At 52.2% G+C, this 19,335-nt stretch overlaps 1 protein-coding gene across 4 annotated transcripts in view; it reads right to left on the reverse strand.

The window, feature by feature from the left end:
- PEBP4 (phosphatidylethanolamine binding protein 4) overlaps nucleotides 1-19,335 on the reverse strand; it is a 252,133-nt gene that overhangs the window by 179,054 nt on the left and 53,744 nt on the right. For all 4 annotated transcript variants that reach the window (XM_081810224.1, XM_081810222.1, XM_081810217.1 and 1 more), the window contains exons 2-3: nucleotides 14,668-14,804; nucleotides 8,187-8,313 (exon numbers count right to left, since the gene is read on the reverse strand). In XM_081810224.1, coding sequence (XP_081666350.1) covers nucleotides 8,187-8,313; nucleotides 14,668-14,798 — 258 coding nt within the window. In that variant the 5' untranslated portion in view covers nucleotides 14,799-14,804. The remainder of the gene's footprint in view (nucleotides 1-8,186; nucleotides 8,314-14,667; nucleotides 14,805-19,335) is intronic.

Genomic DNA, 19,335 nt, shown 5'->3' on the forward strand with positions numbered 1-19,335 from the left:
AAATAAAGTCTATTAAAAACTAAATAGATAATTTCCCATGAGCTGCTGTTTCCTCATCTGTAAAACGTGGGCTCTGCCTGGCCCACGTAGCCGCGGTGAGGGCCAGATGGGCTCTAACACAGAACAGGAGGCTGGCTGGCATCGAGGGTGCACAGGTAAGAGAGTGAGATACCTCAGAGTCCATGGGACTGCTGCTCCACCCAGCAGAGGATCTTCCATCTCCTTCTCTCCTCCACCCCCACCCCAAGACTGCAAGTGTTAACAAATAACATCATCACTCATTCAAACAGCCTCAAAACCCTTCTCTGAACTGCTCTTTAGGCCACCGTCTTTTCTCTCCAGTGAGAACATGCAACAAGCCACTGTACATTCAAAATTTGAGTATTCGTCTCTCCAAATGGCTCCTACAAGGACCGGGCAGCTATTTTAAAATCCAAGAAGCCTCTGCTTACACCCCCAACGGTCGGCTCTGAACAGATCCCACACACGCGAAGTGCCCCACACAGACACTTGCTGAATGACCTTTGTTTTAAAACCAGGATGCAAACCCAGTGAACTCTCCTTTCAGATCCTACATGCCCCCTCTGAGGAGCGGCCCACACAGTTGTTGTTTTTTTTTTTTTCAAAGAAACATTATTTGATCTGAAAAACATCTGGAACCCGTTTCCCCACACTTGACTGGAAGCTTTCAGCCGACATCAGATGCCCAACCACTGAGCAAACACCCTGTTTGCCTGAGCCTGGAGGAGCACCACTGTAGACGGGGGACAGGCGGCTTGATTAAAAAGCCCCGGGAAGGTCAGGCTCGGGTCTGACCAGAGGTTTTGCAAACCCTGGAGCACTGAATGTAACGACAGGAAAGGTGGTGCGGGGGAGAACGACGACTGGAAATAAAGATCAAGGCCAAGAAGCTTCCTAATGAAGCCGCCCAGGAGCAAAACATCAGCCGCACAAGCACTTCCGAGTTCAGTCTTTTTACAATGACAACCATGCACGTTCTTACCTTCACCAGATGCTGCTGTTGGCAGGCAGGACCAGGGTTTGCGTTCGCTTGTGTCCCCAGCTCGCACGACAGTGACCGGTGGAGGGGCAGACAGGAGGCCTCCGCCGGGATCGGCCCCAGCCGGCGGATCCAGGAACGGCCCCCCGAGTCCAGTGTGGACACAAGGGGCCGCGCCTGACCCTTTGGTTGTGAGCATCTCTGCTGCACTCATTGTTGCCGCAAGTAATCGGCCGTAAGGCAACTTCGCCGTAAAAGATGAAAAGTAACTGGCTGACAGTTTGGTTTCACTGGTGCATTTTATCCTATATAATCTTAGCCCTCGTAGCGGTCTATACAGTGACTCAGAGTTTTCAACCCACGTTTGTCCTAGAACTTTGGAAAGTCCAAAGTGGACATGGGACCAGAGGCCATAAACAAACAGCAGTGTAGAAGGCTGTCATCACGCCATACAAAGCTCAGCTAGAGGTGTGCATCCTTGTATTTGGAAACCGATACCTCTCTCAATGGAGGAGGAAATTTTCGTGAAAAGAGAAAAAGTGTGAGGCTGAAAAAGGAGACAAATCAACAAGAAAAGAAAATGTATGATAGCATGAATGAAAGACTTTGAAGACAAGTACCTAGGTACAATCCACAAAATCAATGATATGTGTAGAGTTGCCATGAATCTACACTATGCATTTTTAATATGTTCAAGTATCTTATATTTCACAATAAAGTCTTTTTAATTTTGTTATTCATTCTTCATGTTTCATTATGTCATTTTAAATGAATGTCCCTCTTTTATTTTTCATGATTTTAGTTTTCGCAGCAAAATTGCCTTATAGCCAATTAGCTGTGCAGCAAAGCTGTGCATCTTTGGCAGCAAAGATGCTTAGGCATGAAACTACCTGGAACCCCATCCGTATTCAAGTAACCAGGATGGAGTCAAGAGGCAAAATTATGTAGCTGAGAGACAGTGGGCTGGAGGGGATCTAAGACTGATTCTCCTACTCCCCAGCTTTGGCAAGTGTGACCTATTGAGAATACGCTGGGGGTTTGGGGCAGACACGGTGTCTGGGGGACAAGTTAGCTGGTTATTGTAATAACCCAGGTAGAGAGGGTGGTGGCCCTGGCCAGGGTGTTAATGGTGGAAGAGAGGAGAAGTGGCCAGCTTCTGGATATATTCTGGAAGCAAAGCCAAGAGGGTTTCCTGGTAGACTGGATGTATAATGGGAAAGCAAGAGGGCCCTTTATCTGCAACTATGGGGATATTCCCAACTCTGCCCAGCTCCCAACATTGTTAGGAGGATCGTGTGAAATCCTACCTGAGAAGTTTCTCTGCAACTTCACATCACTGACAGCAAGGGTTAGAAACGATGATAAGCACTGCTCTCTCACTGGGCCCCATTGTGGCCAGAGGCCTCACCACGGCCGATGGCCGAGACACCTGGGTGATTTTAGCAGGCTTTGGCCAGGGGCAAAGGACAAAGGGACATCTGAGCAGGTCCTCCTCCATCCACACATCCTCCACTGGGCACTGGGTGCTCTCCTCACCTGCCTTCCCAGGCCTGGCTCCACCTGTCAGCACTCCTCCCTGCCTCTGAGCTCAAACTCACCCAGGCCTCCCAGAGGCTCCAGAAGCCCAAATCCTTCTGCGCCTTGTACTCTTCAGACTCCAGGCCTGTCTCTTACAATGACAACTGACAGCATTTACTAAGCTTGTGTCACAGGTTAGGCCCTGGGTGAGGGTTGCCGGTCATGAGTTCCCTCTACCACTTGGGGCACAGCTGAACCCCCACCCTGTCCTGGATTTACCATCTGCTTCCAGCCCCCTGTCCTGGAACTCTTCTCTCCATCCTTAAGAGCAGTGCCAGGGAATTTCCCAAATCTAATGGCTCTCCCCAACCTGGCCCTGCTGCTGATTCCCGCGCGCCCCCCCACACCGAGTCTGAGCCTGGTGGCCACCCCCTTCCATTCCTGCCTCTCTGGCCCCGAACCTTTCTGACTTCTGTCTGGAATGCCCACAAAGTGCACTTTCTCACATTCACACCCAAATCCCTTCCAGCCTCCAGATAGCATCTCATCCCTGTGTGAGGAGCTCTGCTGCCTGCACTCCAGCTCACAGGTCCGGCAGCCTGGAAGACCCCTCACCCGTCCTGGGGCGGCCACCTCCAGTGAGCACACCTGCCTCTCCCGCCTCTTCCTACTCACCCCCATGCCCAGTCCTGGGGCCTCGGAAGCTTCTTCTGCGGTTCCCACCCTTGACCTCTGAGGAACTTGGAAATCTCCTGCCCTTTGTTTGACCTCTGCCACCCCCCTGGTTCTTCTTCTCAGATGCGAACTTCTCCAATGGGCCCATTCTCTCCAATTTCTGCTGCATGGGGCATTGCCCTCAGCACTGGCTCTTTCCCGCCAGCATTTCAATAGCTCAGGTGCGTCTTGTCTCCCTGCACACTTCTGGTGTGGGCGGCCAGCTGCAGAGTCGCTGCCACCGGCCTTTGTCCCTGTAGATCTAGTTCTCTTGTGTCCCTTGCTGGAAGCCATAATAATGGGACGGTGCCCTATCACCCTTGCCATCCTGATAATTATCAACCACACGCCCCTTCACTCTCCAAAGCACCTTGTTTTGGAGGACAAGTTAGATGCTCAGTTTCACCCTTACTCCCCTGCCTGACCGTCACAGAAACCCAAGAGTCACAGCAACCCTCCCTCCGCCACTATCCCCGTTCCTCCACAGTCACCATGTATGCATGCTCCTCCCCTGCCCCTTCTTACACCGGATGAGAGAATCTGCCCCATCCTTCCAGGGCTGCTCTAACCAGCCTTACTCTGGGTGTCAGGAGCCCTGTGTCCCGCCTCCACCAATCATTTTGTGACCACAGGAGCCCCGGTTTTTATGCTCTGTGTGTAAAGAGAAGGATGGGAGGCGGGCTAGTTAGCTCTGAGGTCTCTTTGAGCACGGGGAGTCTGAGATGCCACCACCTGTGTCCCGACTTCTGTCCCTGCTCTAGGCCCGTGAGGGCAAGAAGGTGGCCCCAGGAGGCAGCAACACAAATGCTGCGAGCCCAGGGTGGTGTGGGGCTATGTCCGCTTTCTGGGACATAAAAAGTCACCTGCTTTCTGGGAAGGAGAAAGGAGCCGAGTCTGCCTGGAAACCTAAGGGACAGCAGGACTCCTTGTTCCTTTTCTCTAATGCAATGCACATTCCCCACTTAAAGGCAATTTCTTCACTTCAAAAGGATTCCAGCTGGTGAAATTCAAGGTGAAGAATGAGCCTCAGTCAAGAAGCTTCTCAGGGTCCTTTCAGTTTGCATTGTCTTCAGAGGGATGCATTTTAAGACGTTTGCCTCTTAATATTTGTCAAAGCACCCGGAGAAAAAGCTTCTTTGTATTTCGACACCTCTCAGCTCTCAGGGCTGTTGGCACAGGAACCATCCACATTTCCCTGCACAACTTTGCATTTTGGGAAACCCGCTGGACTCATCTCCTGGCTTTCCCCTCCCCAGCCTTCAGCCCCCACCCACCTTGGGTGGAGGAGAGACTAGGGCTGGCTTAGGGTCCCCCAGGCTCACCTGGACACCCAGCGGCTTAAAAGGCAAACCGTGGAACTCACACATCTCACATTCACACTCCAGGAGGTGTCCTTCCACCTGCTATTCATTCATTCTCTACTCACTCACCTGGTCATGGGGTCTGCAATGCTGGTAAGGGGCTGTGGCGGTGGGGGGGGGTGTCTTACTTTCCTAGAGCTTATACACTGGCCAAGGCTCTGGGAGATAGAAATAAGCAACCACAATACAAGCCAGAGGAAGTAAACCCTAAATCTGGTGGGTAGGGGATATTTAAAAAGCTCAGAGAAAGAAGAGACCAGCCAGGGATGAGGAGAGGGCTAAGAGGGAGGCAGTCAGGGAAGGCTTCTCAGAAGAAGAGGCATTTTGGTGCAGGCAGGGTGTCCCAAAATGCAGGGTCCAGATATGGGCAGTGGCCTGAGCAAAGGTGTGCAGGCAGGAAGACCTCTGGTAGGCACGGAAGCACTGTCCCAGGCCCACTGCACCCCTCCTTCCAGGGCCTCGGGGCTTGCTTGGAGATGGTGGGGGGCTCCCAAGGCATGCCCCACCAGCACCTGCTGCTTTGGTAGCATTGCTTTAATCACCTTTGAAACAAGGCACTTTCCTCACATAGCCAATTCTTACCTGCTTGCCCTTTCTTACCAGGCCCTGGGCCCAGAGGAAATGCTTTTGATCCTCTTCTCTGTCACTGAGGGCTCCCCCTGCCTGCACTTTTGAGGGACCTTATTCCCAGGATAGCATCCGCTTTTCCAGTTGCTCTTTCTCTGGAGGTGTTTGCTCCCTCTACCCCTTCAGGGAAGCTCTACCCATCTTCTCATTTCCCATTGTCCCCGGCCTGTCTCCCCCTCTTCATCACTACCCTCTATAGCAACCACTGCTTTCTGTCCCAGGAAAGCTTCATTCAGCAAGCCCTCCCCAACGGTACCAGCACCCTGATGTCTCCCCTGAGAGCCATTGCCAGTGGTCTGGTGGTCAAGCCTTTGGAGTTGGGCAGACCTGGCTCTGCCACTTTCCAGTTCTGCACTTGCTCTGATTAATTCCTTCTACAGGAACTTCTCTTGTTTTTCTGACCCGATATCTTTTCCCTCTTCTGATAACTAGCACCTTGATTCTCCTTTGGAGGAACCATCCTTTTCTGCTCTCAGCCTTTGTAGATTTAATGGGGCTACCCAGGATCATTAGTTCAAGGATAGGCATGTGATCTAAGCAGGACAAATCCTGGGATTTTTAATGGTTGAAAAGCCTCAAATCTATTCCCGCTGGGATTGATAAACTAGTAACACAAATCTGAAACTGATGGGGTTGTCTTTGCCACCACAAGGAAAGAGTCTATTTACACATAAAACCAGCTTAGAAAAAAGTAGAGAAAAAGGGAAAAATAGATTTCTGGTGATGTTGTTTGGGCACCTGGATCCAACCATGCCTGAAGCCATCCCTGGAGTTTTCAGTTTGTGACCCAACAATTTCTTCCCTCTTTGGCATAAGCCAGTTGGAGCTGGCTTTTGTCACTTGCTAGTAACAGTCTCAACTAAAGAAATACTTCAATTGCAGACTTGATGAAAATTTTAAATGAAATGACACATGAATAATATCCAGCATAAAGTGGGTACCACTCAATTGTTTTTTTTTTTTTTTTCGGGAACTCTAACTGAATCTGCCTTGTCAAGCATCAGTTAAATTTCCAAAAAATGTCAGGTTCTATAGTAGTAGAATATTACTTTTTCTTCCTCTGTTTCCATCACTTTGACCAATTTTTTCTTTGTGAAATCTCTACCCTCCTTGGCTTTAACACAGCTCTGTGTCCCTCATAAGTCTCCGGGTTTTCTCCCCCATCCGCCTCTGGACTGAGACAGGGTGGGAAATTTCATGACCTGGTGGGGGTGACGTCTTCTCTGCATTCCATGCCCACATCCCAGGACAGTCCATGTGGACCAAGCTGAATCAAAAGTAGACTTCCCAAGCTTGCTTCAAACCAAGTACACCAGGTACTCAGAAAAGTCTACACTGCCATCTAGTGGACACCTGCTATAATATCATGCAGCGTTTAAGAATCCCTCCAGGGACAGTCGCTGGGCTACGAAAGTATTTTGGTTCCACCTCATTACTCCTTCAGTGGCAGAGCCAGGGACAAGTGCATTAATGGTGAAGTCGAGCATCTTGTCGCAGGAGCAGCATTATACTCTCCCTAAAGGACTGGGCTCCTGCCCTGCTTCTGCAGCCCTCCATGTCCTGTTCCAAGTGTTAGAATCTTACTTAGTGGCCTATGTCTCCTCGGCTTCTCCCACATGTCCACCGCTGTGACCCAGGCCACAGGTCTCCAGGGAGGAGGGCTGACAGGTGCATGTGTGCATGTGCGTGTGCATGCATGGTCATGTGCGTGAGGCTTGGCAGGGTTGAGGGAGAGGAGACCCAGAAGGCCTCCTCATTGCTTGCTTAGCCTTGCAGAGGAAAGGATGCTTGTCACGGTGGCAAAAACAATAGCCAGTCAAAGCTTCATGTTCCCAATCCCATAAATTGTGGGACACATCGCAGTCTATTGGTTCCGTGATAGTGAAAACAGTTCTGGAAATAGAGAAAAATCTACCCTCTACCTCGGAGGAACCTGCGATCCCCACCCCAGCACTTGCTATTTTGTTGTGTTTGTCCTGGCCGCCATCAGGCCTGATCAACAGCAGCACTGAGAGTCCCCAGGCCGGACAGACAGAGAGAAAGAGCCGGCAGGACCGGAAGGCTGTGCACGTGGTGTGCATGCGGTCACGTCCTGACCGTGGCCCTTCCGTCTCCACCCATCTGTGGCCTGGTTCCTGGACACATCGCGGTCATTGTACGTAGGTTGCCCCGGGCACCTCCTAGTAAAACACGGCAGACGAAGCGAGAGCCGCCCTCCACCGCCGACACTCTGGGGGCTCAGTGTGGCCCAGGGGTCAAGGAAGAAAGGAACAGCAACGAGAACACTGGAGCAGCACCTCCAGGACCTGGCCTGGCCGCTGGAGGGAGCAGCCACAGTCCCACTTGCTACTCGCATGGCCCTTCCCCAGGCTACCACATCCCCAGACTAAGAGAAGCTTCCAGAACAAGGTAGTACTAGTCATTTCCCAGTAGAAAGAATACTTCTTCCAATTCCTAAAAATGCTTCAATCTTCTATTTCAGACAAGCGTGAGCAAACTCTTAGGTGGGTTTCATATTGCAATGATGGAGTCAAGATGCCCTTCTCTGCTTGCTTAGCCTACGTGAGAAGCACTGCCCATGACAAACTAGCTCCTCTGCATTCAGAAGATCATTCGGAAAGCCCAGCCACCTCGCACCTTGAAAAGGACTCCCTCTCTCCTCCTTTTCTCTGCCGACTCCAAAGCACACACCAGCTGGTCTCCACATACACTGAGGAGCCAGGCTCCTCCGCGAGCAGGCAAAGGCCCCAGCAGAGCAGCCCCAGAGTCCTGCTAAAGCCCCCAGTCTGCAGCGCCCCCCCCCACCTCCTCCAAGGCCATGGGGCTGCTCTCAGGGGGGCACATTGCCTGTGGCATCCGTGGTCTACCCAACCCAGATGGCTCTGCACAAGGCTTCAAGTCACCCAGATGAGCACGCTCAGAGAGAAACCAAGCTCTCCTCCTCCACGCCAGGCTTGCTCACTTACCTCCAAGGCCCCAGGGAACTTGACTATGGGCTCAGCCCAGTGGGTGATCTTTTGTCTGTAGTTGTTGCAGTCAGGAACAAACATGCAGCCAATGTTCCCCAGCTCTGGGTAGAAAACTTCAAGGCCCCTATGGAGAGAGGGAGATGGTCAGCCCATGTCAGTTCTAGGGGAGCCTGGAGGGCTCACTTGCTTCAGTCTAGCACCATTGAGAATGTGGAATCAAGTGGGATTGAATCCTAGGCCTGCTACGAACTAGTTGTGGTCACTTAACTAGTGTGATCAGTGTGGTTTAAGAATTACTTGACCTCTTGGTGCCTCAGTTTGTTCACCTGTAAAATGGGGACACTGAGAGTACCTACTGACAGCGTTGGCGTGAGGAGTAAAGTAGGCTATCAATGTTTACAACAGAGCCAGCGTGTCATCAGTGGTCAGAAGGTGTCAACTGTCATCTGTATTTACTTCTCAGAAAGAACGTACATCCTTAGGCAAACCTGGTCAGTGTCTTTAAAGTAGGATTGGGTTTATAAGAACAAAATTTACACATTGCTTTCCAGGAATGTTCTCTTTACATAAAGAAAGGTTTAGCAAGTGAGCACAGCCTTCTTCACGGGTACAGGCAGTCGTCAACCCTAAACAATCCAGATCCTCTCCATGTCTGCAATCCTCACTGGTAGTTCCATAAGCCACATCTTTGGGTCAAGTCTTGCCCAATAACCTAGGCTCTCGACATACCATTCCCTGCACTTTCAAAATGCAAATGTCTCCTAGGAGGTAAACTATCTGGTCACTAAGACAGTAGTTATGAATCCATTTGTCTGCTTTTTCCCTGCAAAGAGCTGAACAGCACAAATGCTCTGAGAATCCGGTTCACTGGGAGGGCTGTTCCCAAAACTCCACCAGGGTTAGCCTTAAGGGCTCACCTGTAACCAAAACAGGGACGTAAACCAGGCTGTCAAATAGATATTTAAAAAAAACAAAATCTTTGTGCCAACTGTTTTTTTTTTTTTTTTAATTTGCTCTTCCTCTCTGTCCCACTGTCATTTTTTTATCACCTAGACCCAGGGTCTCTGTAGGGTGCATTTGGTTAAGATGATTCACTGACAGAGAAGGGGTGGGTGCTCAGCCTTCGCCAAAAAGCCCAGCGTGGCTGAGCAGCTCCACGGCCTGCCAGTGGTCACCCAGAGCTGGCCACGATTCCCTTGCTGCGGGTGATGCCGGGAGGAGACCCAGTGGGGAGATAATGAGGGAAGACCTCTTGGGGGGGTGCTCCCAAGTTCTACATCTGGGAGGAAGGTAAGGACAGCCTCCTGGTGGGGTGTCCCACCTTCCCCTCCCACCCCACCCTTCCAGTGGCTCCTGAGGCCCCACCTTGAGGGCTGGCAGCTGGAGCGTGCGACACCCGCAGATGCAGGACAGCTTCTGTGGGCCAGAACCCCCGGTGAGCCTCGGGCCAGTTAGCTCAACTTCCGGTTTGCTCAGCTCACTTGTTTCCTATACCTCTTGGTGAGGTTATAGTAATTCCTTTTGGATGCCATGGTTTTGATCACTTTTGAACAAGTTTTAGGGATGGGTTTTCATTTTTCCTCACAGCAACATTTTAATTTTTTTTTTTTTTTTTGAGAGGGAGAGAGAGTGCACCCGTGTGGCAGGAGGGGGAGAAGGAGAGGGAGAGAGAGACTCCTAAGCAGGTTCCACACTCAGCCTGGAGCCTGATGTGGGGCTCCATCTCCCAACCCTGAGACCATGACCTGCGCAGAAACCAAGAGTTGGATGCTTCACTGACTGAGCCACCCAGGCGCCCCAACAGCAACATTTTAAAGACCGTTTGATTTGTTTCTGCCATGACTCCCTGTCACTGCAGCTAGCAAGGTCCAAGGTCGATAGAGGGGACCCTCCACTGGCAGAGAGATGAAGAGTCAGCACACAGCCCAGAACTGGGAAGGGCCAAGGGGCAGGGAGAAGGGAAACAGAGGACCAGAGGGGCCTTCCCCAGGGGATGAATGGGTCTCCTCTTTTTATCCCAGTGGAACTGCTACAAATGTTTAAAAAGTTTAGCAAAGGCAGCACGTTGATGTTCCGTGAGTGGGCCTCAAGCCACAGAGTGTACCCTGGAAAGGTAGGCACCAGGAGAACAGGGATTAGGTCCGTGCCCCCAGCCCTGGTCACACCATGGGTCACTGCCAGCCCAGTGTCTGAAAACCACCTGTTGCCCCACACGCAGGCCGGGCCACGGGGGCATGTGCGGGCCTGTCCTGTTCAGCAGTTTTACCAAAGGCTTGGATCAGGACACAGAAGGCAAATCTATTTGATTTGTGAGAGGCACAAAGTTGATTAACAGCAATGATCAAGTGGGTCATTGATTAAAACAAATGATCCAATCAGCCTAAAAAAAGATCTGACAAGCCTGAGATGAATGAATCGAAAATTGAATTTAGTAGGAACACACTTTAGAACCTGTGCCCTCTTCCTGCAGTGCCCTTCCTGCTCATGGGGTACCTCACGTGGGGCACGTTCTGTCTCCACCCCCAGAGTTGGGGACTTCTGGGCCAACTTGACAAGGACCTGGGAGTGCGGAGGGGAGCGGCAGGGGGCTCTGGTCCCAGCGTGGTCACTATCTCACATTGCATATGGGGCCGGGGGAAAGGGAATGGATCAGGTGCATCATATACATGTTATTTCATTCTGTACAACAATACCTCAAAGCAGCTTTTGCTATTATTCCCCTCTCCCAAGTGGGTAAACGGAGGCCCAAAGAAAGTGAAGCAACCAGCCCAGGGTCTCCACGTTGGTGAACTGAGGGGACAGGGATGTGGGTGTGGCCGACAGTGTCCGCGATGCCCCCCCCCCCCGCCGCCCCGTGAGCCCCGCCTCCTGATCCTCCCACCTGAGTGTGACCCCTCCCCGTGAGTGGGGGCTGGACTTAGTGACTCCCTGGGAAGGAGAAGGGAGGGCAGCAGCGGTGGGACGTCGCTTCCAAGATTATGTTGTAAGAAACCTGTGGCTCCTCTCGCACGCTCTCCCCCTCAGAGCCTGGCTCTGGGGGAAGCATCTGCTGTGTGGCGAACAGCCCCACAGAGAGGCCACGTGGCACGCAGGGGCCCAGGGCCTGTCAACAGCCACACGGGCAAGCTGGGGAGCCGAGCACCCCACCCCGGCCAGTTCACCCTTCACATGAGGCCGCAGCTTTAGGGCAGCCTCCTGAGGGGCTCTGAGCCCGAGCTGCCCGGCGGAACCCCACCCCAGAAAACGGGACACAACAAAGGTGAGCGGCCGCTCTGTTTGGGGAGAACTACCCCAGCGGTCTGACTTCCCCTGCGCCCGCCGCTCGGCCTCCCCGGGGAGTCGCTGCGCTTCTCGGGGCTTCTGTCTGACGGGGTGGTCGCTGAAGTCCCTTTAGCACTGTTAGAGGCGGATCAGAGGGAAACGGCTCCCTGGCTGTCCCTGCGGAAGGGCTCAGGATTCCGTGGGCCTGAAAGCCAGGATGACAGGAAGGTCCGTGGAGGTGAGGCCGGCTTCACAGACGTCTGAGGGGGCTCGGTGGGCACCCCAGCCTCTCCTGCACGGTTCTTGGGGGTCAACGCGCGGGGCGCCAGCCTTGGAAAAGAGCAATGGGTCTGTCTGCAACCAGAAGTGGGGCCCACAAGCGAGGCCCCCGGGAAAGAAGGGAGGATGGAGGAGGACGCCCAGCGTAGAAGAGCTGCGGGTGAAGGCAGAGCATGACATCCCAACATCTGAAGGACCATCAGGGGGCAGAGCAACAACTCCTTCGGTGCAGGGTCGCAGTGTCGATGCAGCGTCGGGGGCAAAACTAGGAGGGCGGTGAATTGGAGAGAGGCGGCCCCTGCCTTCAGACGGGACGCCCCCTCTCAAGGGCGGAGCTTCCGGCACAGGCCAGAGGGCTTTGGGGGGGGGCAGCTCCCAGGCTCCAGCCGAGGCAGCGGGAGCGGGTGGTTGAGTGCACTCACCCAAAGCGTGCGGGTTAGATGACTATGGTTCTTTCCCGGAGACTGAACCTACGTTCTTTTTTTTTAAGAGAGAGAGAGAGAGAGCACACGTGGGTTGGGGCGGAGGGGCAGAGGGAGGGAGAGAGAGAGAGAATCTTAAGCAGGCTCCATGCCTAGCACAGAGCCCAAGGTGGGGCTTGACCTCACGACCCTGAGATCATGACCCGAGCTGAAATCAAGAGTCCTATGCTTAACTGAGCCACCCAGGCGCCCGTGAACCTAGATTCTGATCTCTGTGTTTTTGTCAGTCTACTCAGGCTTGTCTCAGGCGTAGGTAAGGTATTACTCTGGAAGAGCTTTTCTCGTAACAGTGTGTTCCTACTGCTTGTCCCTATACATAAAATTCCTCTTTTCTAGATTCATACCCTCAGGTATTAAGGCCTAACTTTACAAATTCCCTGTTAGACTCTAAATAGCAGCTTCTCTGGGGGCTGTCTTAGCAAGGTGAGAAGCCTGAGCTGAGCAGGGTTCTTGGGGAGGGGGGTCTAGCAAAGGAGGTACTGACCACTCCTCGGGGGTCTGGCACATCCATAATGTGTTCTCAGTTAGTGATGACCTTTTACCAATGAAAATCTTCAGTAGCAATAAAGGCAAACTTCCCCTTTTGCTGTGATGGTTTATAATGGGACATTTCCTACCAGGCAACCTTAGTGTGGTAAGTTCGTGTTTCTCAAACTGGGGGTCTGCTGGTGTGTTCTAGGCAGTCCTGAGAATGGCTCCTGCAAAGGACTGACTTGCAGTTGCCCCTCCCCCAATTCATAGGCCGAACCCCAGCCCCCAGTGTGAGGGCATCAGGAAGTGGGGCCTCCAGGGGGTGCCTTCCACTCGGTGAAGGCATAGCGAGAGGACAGCCATCTATGAATCAGGAAGCAGGTTCTCACCAGCCATGGAATCTGCTGGCACCTCCAGAAGGATGAGAAGTAAATTTCTGCTGTTTTTAAGGCGCCCTGCGCTGGCATTTTGTTAGAGCTGCCCGAAGGGGACTAAGATAGCTCCCCTTTCCTCGAGTTTAAGAAGCTCCGAGCCCCTGGACGAAGGTCAGCGGCTGGAGGCGAGCGGGGAAAGAGTGTTAAGTGTAGAGTCAGGCAAGGGGGGCTGAACCCCAGCTCTGCCCCTTGTAAGGTGTGCGAGCACTGTGGACAGGTTATTTAATCATCGGCAATACGAAGATGCTCGATACACACATCGGAGCTCCCTCTGTGCCCCAGGGCTCTCAGGCCACCAGGACACCAGCGCGTGTGTGGAGGTCTGCAGGGCAGAGCCTAGGGCAGCTGGGGCCCAGGCCGGTTACCCCCAGTGACCGTACACATTATGATCACTTTCTAAGTGTTCCACAGTGAACGTGGGAAGCACACAGGCACTCTGGAATGGGGCCTTATCGTGATCCGGCCCAGCTGACCTCCCCAGCTCCTGAGAACTTGGTCTTCTGCCTACCCGAGTAAAATGGGTCCACCCCCGGGAAGGTTCCACTCCGCAGAGCACCTAGAGGACTGGAGCCCACATGTGAGAGGCAGCCACGTTCCCGCCTTCTCCCACACAAAACTTCACCCACAATTGTTTCACCAGAGTTTTAAAAAAGTACTGATAAGAGCAGAATGTGTATCATCTTTTTTGGGAGGGAAGAGGGGTTTCAGCTACCTCACTTTTTGAGGGAAAACATTACTTATCTTTCTAAAAGTCACATTTGTAAGGATTCAAATGTACACAAGGAGACCGAGTAAGAAAGGAGAGTTCTTCCCTACTCTCTCACTTCTGATGGCTTCAGTGGGATGCCAGCCTCCTTGGCCACTAAACTGGCAGAGAGAGTTGGCAGCAAAGTGGCCGGGCCACCCTCAGGATGAGCCACGAGTCCAGGACAATCAGGACTGGCTTTTCCAATGGGTGGTCAGGGAGGAGAGAGCGGACGCAGGCGGGGAGAAGTTCATGCCCTCAGAAGGGAAAAAGCCCACCCCGACACCTGGCCTCTTCCCTAGACAACACCCAGAGGCCACACTCCCTAAAAGGCCCACCTGTCCCACACTCCCGGGGCCTCGTCCCTGGAAAGCAAACAACCGCCCTCACACAAGGAGCACCCAATCCCACGCCCTCTGTCAACTGCCACCAATCTTTAAAATGCCACTTTGCTGGGGGGAGGGGAGCAGTCCAGGCTGTGGGGAGGGATGGTCCCTCAGGGTCCCAGCAGGGAGGGTGAGGCCAGCCTCTCAGGTCCGGAGGCCCGGGGTACGAGGGGGAGCTGACCAGACCCGTATACCCTCTGGGGCTGGGAGCCTGCCGTCTGGAAGGCAGGAGGCTGTCTCAAGTTCTTTCCTTAATGCCGTCCTCCAGCCAGGTGTTCTCCAAGGCTCACTTACTCTCTGCCAGTCCACAGAAGCTGCCTGAGGAGACAGTGCTTCCTGGTTCTGCAGACACCCCTCCCTGAGATCTCAAGCCCCATTTCGGCCAGCCCGCTTGCTTTCCGGAGTCCCGCCCAGCCTTACTTGCAGAGGACAGCATCGGCGTCAGACAGAGCCTCGTACAAACACAAGTCGCCTTCCTCCATGTCTCTGGTGACCACCAGCGTGAGACTCAGAAACAGGGCTGCCGCGGCCAGCCTCATTGTCCAGTGCATGGACACCTGGAACAGAAGGAGCTTTTAGAGCTGCGGGGCCCTCTGCAGGGGGCATCCTTCTCAGCCTGCGTGCATGTCCCCGCCCCAGGGGCCCACAGGGAGGACCAGAGACCTCTGGTAAGCAGCAGAAGGGCGGGAAGCTGCCTGGGCTTCAGCGGCCAATCTGCCACCCGGACACAGATACCTTGGAAGGACCTGGGCCTACTCCAAGCCGGTCTCAGTTTGCAGTCCTGGCTGAGACCCCTCCTCCGTTGGAGCAGGGCTTTGTGGGCCACTAATCCCAGTGGCGTTTGGGCAGAAGAGCTTATATAAGCCTCTCGCCCCAGCTCCTCGTCCTGTCCCCGCCACTTGCCCCGTGTGCAATCTGCTGGCCATAGGCCAGCCAGCCTGCTCCTCTGGCTTTAAGGCAAACCCTGGGAAGCTGGTGACTCCAGGCTTTGGGCTGAGGGGCGGGGGCGCGGGTTCTGGGGTGCTTGCGAGAGCAAGACCTTGGTCGTTGTTCTAGGAGGAGGGGTCTGGCTGGGCTGTGCCCCTTGGACAGCTCTGTGTCCCCTGCCCACAGCTCCTGTGCCACCTGCCTTGACAGCCTTGGGGCTGACGGATGGTAGGTGGTTGGACGCAGTGACCCTGTGTAGGAGGGTCCCCTGCACTTAGGGCCGCCCTGGCCCCGAGGCCAGCTCCAAAGGGCCAGCTAAGGACAGAAGCGCTCCTCAGACTGCACCTTGCCGCAGTGCTGAACTCAGCACTCTCCCAAAATAATAGTCTCTGGAGAAGAAACCAGCAGGGCTGCTGGGGAGGGGGGCAGCTTGCCGTGCGGTTTGCCGGTGCTGTCTGGGAGGAAGGGGGGTAGCAGCCTGCAGGAAGTTGCGTGTGTGGGACTCCGACTGGAACAGGAGAGGGCAGGGGAAGATCAAAGGCGGTTCTCCCACTGTCTTTCCAGTTGATCTACTCCCTGTCTTCTCTGAGATGGGGTGTGGGGGTGTACTGGGGGGACGTTCTCCCAGCCAGGAACTGAGGATGCCTGGGTTCTGCTCTGAGCCCCGCCAGGCTGCTGGGGTGGGGGTGGGGGTCTGCCTCACTAGGATGCACCACTTCTCCCTCTCAAAAACAAGTAAAATGCCCCCGTCACTCCTGCGCCTTGCTAAGGAAGATGAGATCATAGCCATAAAGTATATGCAGCTCGAGCTTTAGAGAAACTATTTCAAGCGTTGCTTGCTTTCCAGCTGAATTCCTGCTTCCAGGATCCCGACTTCTAGCCAAAAGCCCTTCTTTGGGGCGACAACTTAAACACACTTCTCAATAATTAGAGTCCCCGATGTATGACTAGGGCTCCTCCACAGAGGACTCATTCCCAAGATCGTTCCCCTACTGGAAGTGTCTCCTGGGAGCCCCCTCACAAGATGGCTGTGAGAATGGAATCGAACAAACTATGGATGTAAGGGCCTTGGGACAGGAGTGGCCCTCACCTAGGGAATGCTCGTCATTGATGCAGAGTGTAAGTACTCTTCCACAGCCCCATCCATTTGTTCATTCATTCATTCATTCATTCGAAATCCATCTCCCCAGCAGGTACTGAGCCCCTCCCATGTGCCAGGCCCTGATGAGATACAGGGTCAGCATGGTCCCTGTTCTCTCCGAGCTCGCTGGAGAGCCAGAGCCACAAGGACGGTGCGAGACTCTTGCCTTCAAAGTGGCAGCCACTAGAGAAGGCAGAACTCTCCTGAATGCCAACAGCTCTTAGCACCAAAAAATGGCTGTCTGGAGGTAGGGGAGAGTCCCTGGGAGAGGGTTGCTCCTGCTGAGCTTCCCCGTGTCCGCAGTTCTTCCTTATTCAGTATGAGCCAAGCTTTTATCATCGAATCCTCTTGATATGATCCTCTGAAGTAAGTACTGTTATTATCCCATTTTACAGAGGAGGGGACTGAGGTATGGAGAGGTTTGCTGACTTGGATCTTGGTCACATGGGTTGTAAGTGGCCGACCTGGGATTTGAACCCATGCCACTTGCCTCCAGACTCCCTGCTCCTTAACCACTCTCCTCTACTGCTCCCTCTTGGAGCTTTGCCGTCCCCTGTCTTTCCCCCTCTATTGTCCCCCTCCATTCCCTTTGTTCTTGGAATGAAGCCCCAAATCTCCCACTTAGCCCAGAAGGCCTGCATGATCTGGCTCTTCCCGCTTCTCTCCGCTGCTGCGGCTGCTCAAGGTTTAACTCCAGCTCAGGCCTCAGGCTCCTTCCTGCCCCAGGGCCTTCCTATGCACTGCCCTCACTTCCCACCCCATTTTGGTGGATAGCTGAAATGTCATTTCTTCAGAGAAATGCCCTGACCCCCAGGTTCCATTCGATTCTTGCGATACAGAATCGTAGCTCCTTATTCCTTTCCTGGTTCTTACGGGCTTGTAATGGATTATCTTGTAATTACTTGTTTAGAGATTAATTTATAGTTCCCCGCCCCCATTCCACAAACTTCTTGGGAGGCTGTACCAAGTCTGCGTCCAGCATTCCAAGCACAGTCCCTGGCATTTCTAGATGCTTAATAAATTACCGCATGAATGCCTGACAAACTGGCCACCTCTTTCTGATAGTTCAAATTTCACATAACAGCACCTAACTCAATAAACATCAGCAGGAAGTAACCACTCAGGTTGGCCCCTGGCCCTGGATCCCTTTTGCTTATTTAGCTAACCTTCTCTGGCTTGTTTTCGTACAGAGAGCTCTGACAGAGTGCAGTGGTTCTTGGCATTTTCGAATCTGGTCTTTCTCTTGGGGATTCACAGGACTTCACTTCATATGTGGAGTCCAAGATCTGGGAACCACATTCAAGCCTAGGAAGGCACAGTGTCCCCTTCCCATTGCCAGCCTGCTTCGCTCAACTGCCTTATTTCTGGAAATGCCCATCTCTGGATCCCAAGGTAGCCACACTGGGAGCCCCCTTCTTTTCCTCCAGTGATCTGGGCTGTGACCACATCCCAGTACTATGAGGCAGGCTGAGCCTGTTGGCTTCCTGAGATGCCTCGGTCCCTCCAAACCCCGGGATCTGCTGGGCCAGGGCTCCTGGAACACTTGACACCCCCTCCTATCCCTCCAGGCCTCCTATTCCTCCAGGCCCCCCATCGCTGCCCAGATGTCACCTTCATTTTCTATCCAGACAGACGCTCATGCTTTCCCTCTCTCCTAAACCTTTTTACCTATGCCCTCTGTAATCTCTGAATCTACAGTGAGGGGGAGTGTATTCCCCCTCACTCCTTTCCTTCACTCTACATTTAAAAATTGAGATTTATATACCAGAAAATGCACCTTTTAACATGTACAATGCAGTGTTTTTTAGCATAGAAATCACTACAGGTTGTGCAACCCTCACAAAGTTATGCAACCATCATCACTACCGAACTCCAGAACATTTTCATCACCCTCAAAAGAAGCCCCAAAGCACAACTCATGAGCAGTTACTCCCCATTCCTTGGGAGCCACTAATCTACTCTCTACTCTTATAGATTTGCTTATTCTGGATGTTTCATATAAATGGAATCATACTACAGTTGACCCTTGAACAACATGGGGGTTAGGGATGCGAATCCCCTGTGCAGTTGAAAATCTGTGTATAACTTTGACTCCTGCCAGATTTAACTGCTAATAGCTTACTACTGACTGGAAGCCTTACTGATAACATAAACAGTCAATTAACACATATTTTGTGTGTTATATTCTGTTTTCTTATAATAAAGTAAGCTAGAGAAAAGAAAACATCATTAAGAAAATCGTAAGAAAGAGAAAATACACTTAATACAGTCCTGGACTGTCGAAAAATCACCTATAGGTAGACCCATGCCGTTCAAACCCATGTTGATCAAGGATCAACTGTGTATGTGTTCTCCTGCCATCAGCTTCTTTCACTTAGCATGTTTTCAAGGTAATCCATGTTGTGTCAGTACTTCATTCCTTTTTATGGCTGAATAATATTCCATTGTACGGACACACCACATTTTATTTAGCCACTCATCAGTTGATGGACATTTGGGTTGTTTCTACTTTGGCACTATTATGAACAATGCTGTTATAAACATTTGTATACATTTTTGTGAAAATATGCCATCACTTTTCTTGGGTTCGTATGACAATTCCATGTTTAACATTTTGAGGAACTGCCCCAGTCTTTTTATTTTCTTGATGGTGTACTTTGATGCACAAAAAGTTGTAATTTCAATGGACTTGACTGAATTTCAATCAAGTCCAATTTATCTATTTCTTCTTTTGCTGTCTATGCTTTTGGTGTCATATTCAAGAAATTAGTGCCAAATCCAATGTCATGAAGCTTTTCCTTTATGTTTTCTTCCAAGAGTTTTCCAAACTTAGCTCTTACATTTCCATCATTGATCCATTGTGAGTTAATTTTTTTTTAATTTTTTATTCTTATGTTAATCCCCATACATTACATCATCAGTTTTAGATGAAGTGTTCCATGATTCATTGTTTGTGCATAACACCCAGTGCTCCATGCAGAATGTGCCCTCCTCAATACCCACCACCAGGCTAACCCATC

The sequence above is a fragment of the Leptonychotes weddellii genome, chromosome 2 (genome assembly GCF_054177405.1).
Source record: "Leptonychotes weddellii isolate Sample4059 chromosome 2, ASM5417740v2, whole genome shotgun sequence".
Taxonomy (NCBI): Eukaryota; Metazoa; Chordata; class Mammalia; order Carnivora; family Phocidae; genus Leptonychotes; species Leptonychotes weddellii.